Here is a 2,649-nt window from a genome sequence, read left to right as displayed (position 1 = left end):
TTTTTGTTTGTTTTTTTTGGTCTGGCTGTCCTGGAACTCACTCTGTAGACCAGGCTGGCCCCTACTGTTCTTTAAAATAAAGTATGTTCCCAAAATTGAAACCCCAAACTGAGTAACATTTAAGATATGTTTCTTTTATTACCAACATCCATTCACAGCTACTTACTGAAGATCTATCTGCTAAGGTAGGAAAGTAACCTGCTCTAATATGTAGATTTCTGTAACTAGAAAAAAAAAAAGCCATACTAGTTAGCGTTAAACATTTCCAGAAGATAAATTAGTTAGATTTGATCATATCTACTTGGTGTTGAATATGACAAAATAGGCTCTACTTGAAGCACAGAAAGCAGAAGGGAGGATAGCCTAAATCTATAAGCAGAGAATTGGTGACAGGGTAAGAGGTAAACAAGAAAACATACTGAACGATACTAAGTTTTTTAGAAACTATTTTTAAAATGTTATGAGTATTTTACCTGCATGTATGTCTACTGTACCATGTGAGTGCCTGATCCCTGTAGAGGCTAGAAGAGTCTAATCATAGGGCTTGGCACTGGAGTTACAGATATTTTTAGTTGCCATGGCACACTGGAAATAAATTGTGAGTCAACTACTCTTGATTTGCCATCTCTACAGACCCCTGTACTAAGTAATCCTTAAAAAAATAAATTTCCTATCAGCCATTCCTGAACACTGCTCAGAGTTCTGATATTTGTATGAGTACATTAATTAAATGTAGTCAAAGCTGGTCTTCAAGTGGTGCTCCTCCTCCTGCCATATCCCAAATACAGATGTGTACTACTCTTCCCATCTTTCTGTGATTAAAAAAACTTCTTCATTTGATTCAATAAATCCAACTTATTTCAGTACTGGTTATGTGAGCACACATTACTCTAAGACTCTTTTTATCTATAACCAGAAAAATAGCTCAAATTTACTAAAGCTATTATGTCTTAATTTTTCAAGTTCTACAATAGTCCTGATGTCAAGTGTCAATTTATATATCATACATTCACTGTTAAGTAAGGCTTAGAAAATAGGTAAATAGATATCCCAAATAGATACTCACCAACATTTGCAAGTCTCTACAACATTCTGCAAGTCCAAAGCCATTCTCCTTTCCACCCCAGCTCTTAGTAAAGAAAAAGAAGACAGTTAACATCATGCTTATGGTCAAATGCTTATAAAGTGTAATGAAAAAAACAATGAAATCTATTTTATGGTTCTGTGGGGATGCTCAAGGTAAGAGTACAAAGCAGCAACGCTAGCCAGCTTCTACATTCCATGTGTATAAATCCATACTTGCTAGAATTTAGTCATAGCTGGCCTTTCTCACCATTTTACCTTTCTTTCACCACGGTGGAACATGTTTTCTTGACATAAGCCAAATTATATGCTATAAGAGTCTATATTATTTCTATATTGGATTGAGTAAGAGTGGCCCTTATAGACTCATATATTCAAGTGCTTAGGAAGTAGCATTAGAAGTGTGGCCTTGTTGGAGAACTGTGTAACTGGGGATAGGCTTTGGAGTTTCAAATGCCCAAGTCCCACTATAGTATTTCCTCTGCCTTCAGGTGCAGATGTAGAGCTCTCAAGATCGTTCTCTAGCACCATGTCTGATTGCATGCCATCCATGCTTCCTATCATATTGACCATGGACTAAACCCCTGAACCTGTAAAGGACACCCCAATTAAATACTTTCCTTTATAAGAGTATAAACAAAACAAAACAAACAAACAAGCAAAAAAAAGATCCATGCCACCACACCTGGCAAGAATAGCATTATTTTTGTTTAATTGCTAGCCATCTCAGCTACAACTGTGAATTTTAATAAGCTACTTTTATTCTTGCCTTAAAGTCATGCCTGGTCCAGCTCAAACACAAATGCCTTCACCTAATTCTCACTAATTCAGTGTGTGTCCCAATCACTATTAAGCCGTTTTTCTATTAGGAAAGGTTATATACGTAGTGATTACTCATCTTATCATTTCCTTCTTTAGAAAAATAATCACGTCAGCACGTTTTTGACAATCTATAACATAATATGTATGACTGAAGCTGGCATTCAAAGATCTCTATTACAAAACCCTACTGGTAGACAAAACAAAATTTACCTAATCCCAAAGAAGTAAGTTTTTTGGAAGTCTTTATTAACCCAGTAGCACAGGATACAGAAAATGGGGGTCAAATGATGGTAACAATTTCAAAACTCAGTTTAGCTCTCTCTCCACCTTATTCCTGTGGATCAAGGTATAAGATCTTAGCTACTGGTCCAACACTATGCCCACTTAACTGCTATGTTCCTCACCATGATGGCCATGAACTCTTAACCCTCTGGAACCATGAGCACCAAACTAAATGTATGTGCTTATAAAAAGTACTTTCACCATACTATCTTATCACAATTGAAAAGTTACTGACAGAAGGTGGTACCAGAAAGTAGTCTACTTCAGTGACAGGACCACACTGTTATTTGAAAGGAATGTAAGACTTTAGGACTAGCAAAGTGATTGAACAGTGTAAGCTAGGATTATCTGGCCTTCCTACCTGGAGCTTGGAAAACAGCAGTGCTGACAACAAAGTGAACTATGGAGGCATTGCTCAAGAGGTTTCAGGAGAACAATATTAGCAACTAGATTAAAGATCCT

At 36.6% G+C, this 2,649-nt stretch overlaps 1 protein-coding gene across 25 annotated transcripts in view; it reads right to left on the bottom strand.

Moving 5' to 3' along the window:
• Positions 1–2,649, bottom strand: part of Huwe1 (HECT, UBA and WWE domain containing E3 ubiquitin protein ligase 1) — a 200,895-nt gene that overhangs the window by 83,564 nt on the left and 114,682 nt on the right. For all 25 annotated transcript variants that reach the window (XM_031369185.1, XM_031369177.1, XM_031369166.1 and 22 more), the window contains one exon: positions 1,067–1,129. In XM_031369185.1, the coding sequence (XP_031225045.1) occupies positions 1,067–1,129 (63 nt within the window). The remainder of the gene's footprint in view (positions 1–1,066; positions 1,130–2,649) is intronic.

The sequence above is a fragment of the Mastomys coucha genome, chromosome X (assembly GCF_008632895.1).
Source record: "Mastomys coucha isolate ucsf_1 chromosome X, UCSF_Mcou_1, whole genome shotgun sequence".
Taxonomy (NCBI): domain Eukaryota; kingdom Metazoa; phylum Chordata; class Mammalia; order Rodentia; family Muridae; genus Mastomys; species Mastomys coucha.
Note: the sequence above shows the minus strand (reverse complement) of the source record. Positions and strands in the feature narration are given on the sequence as shown.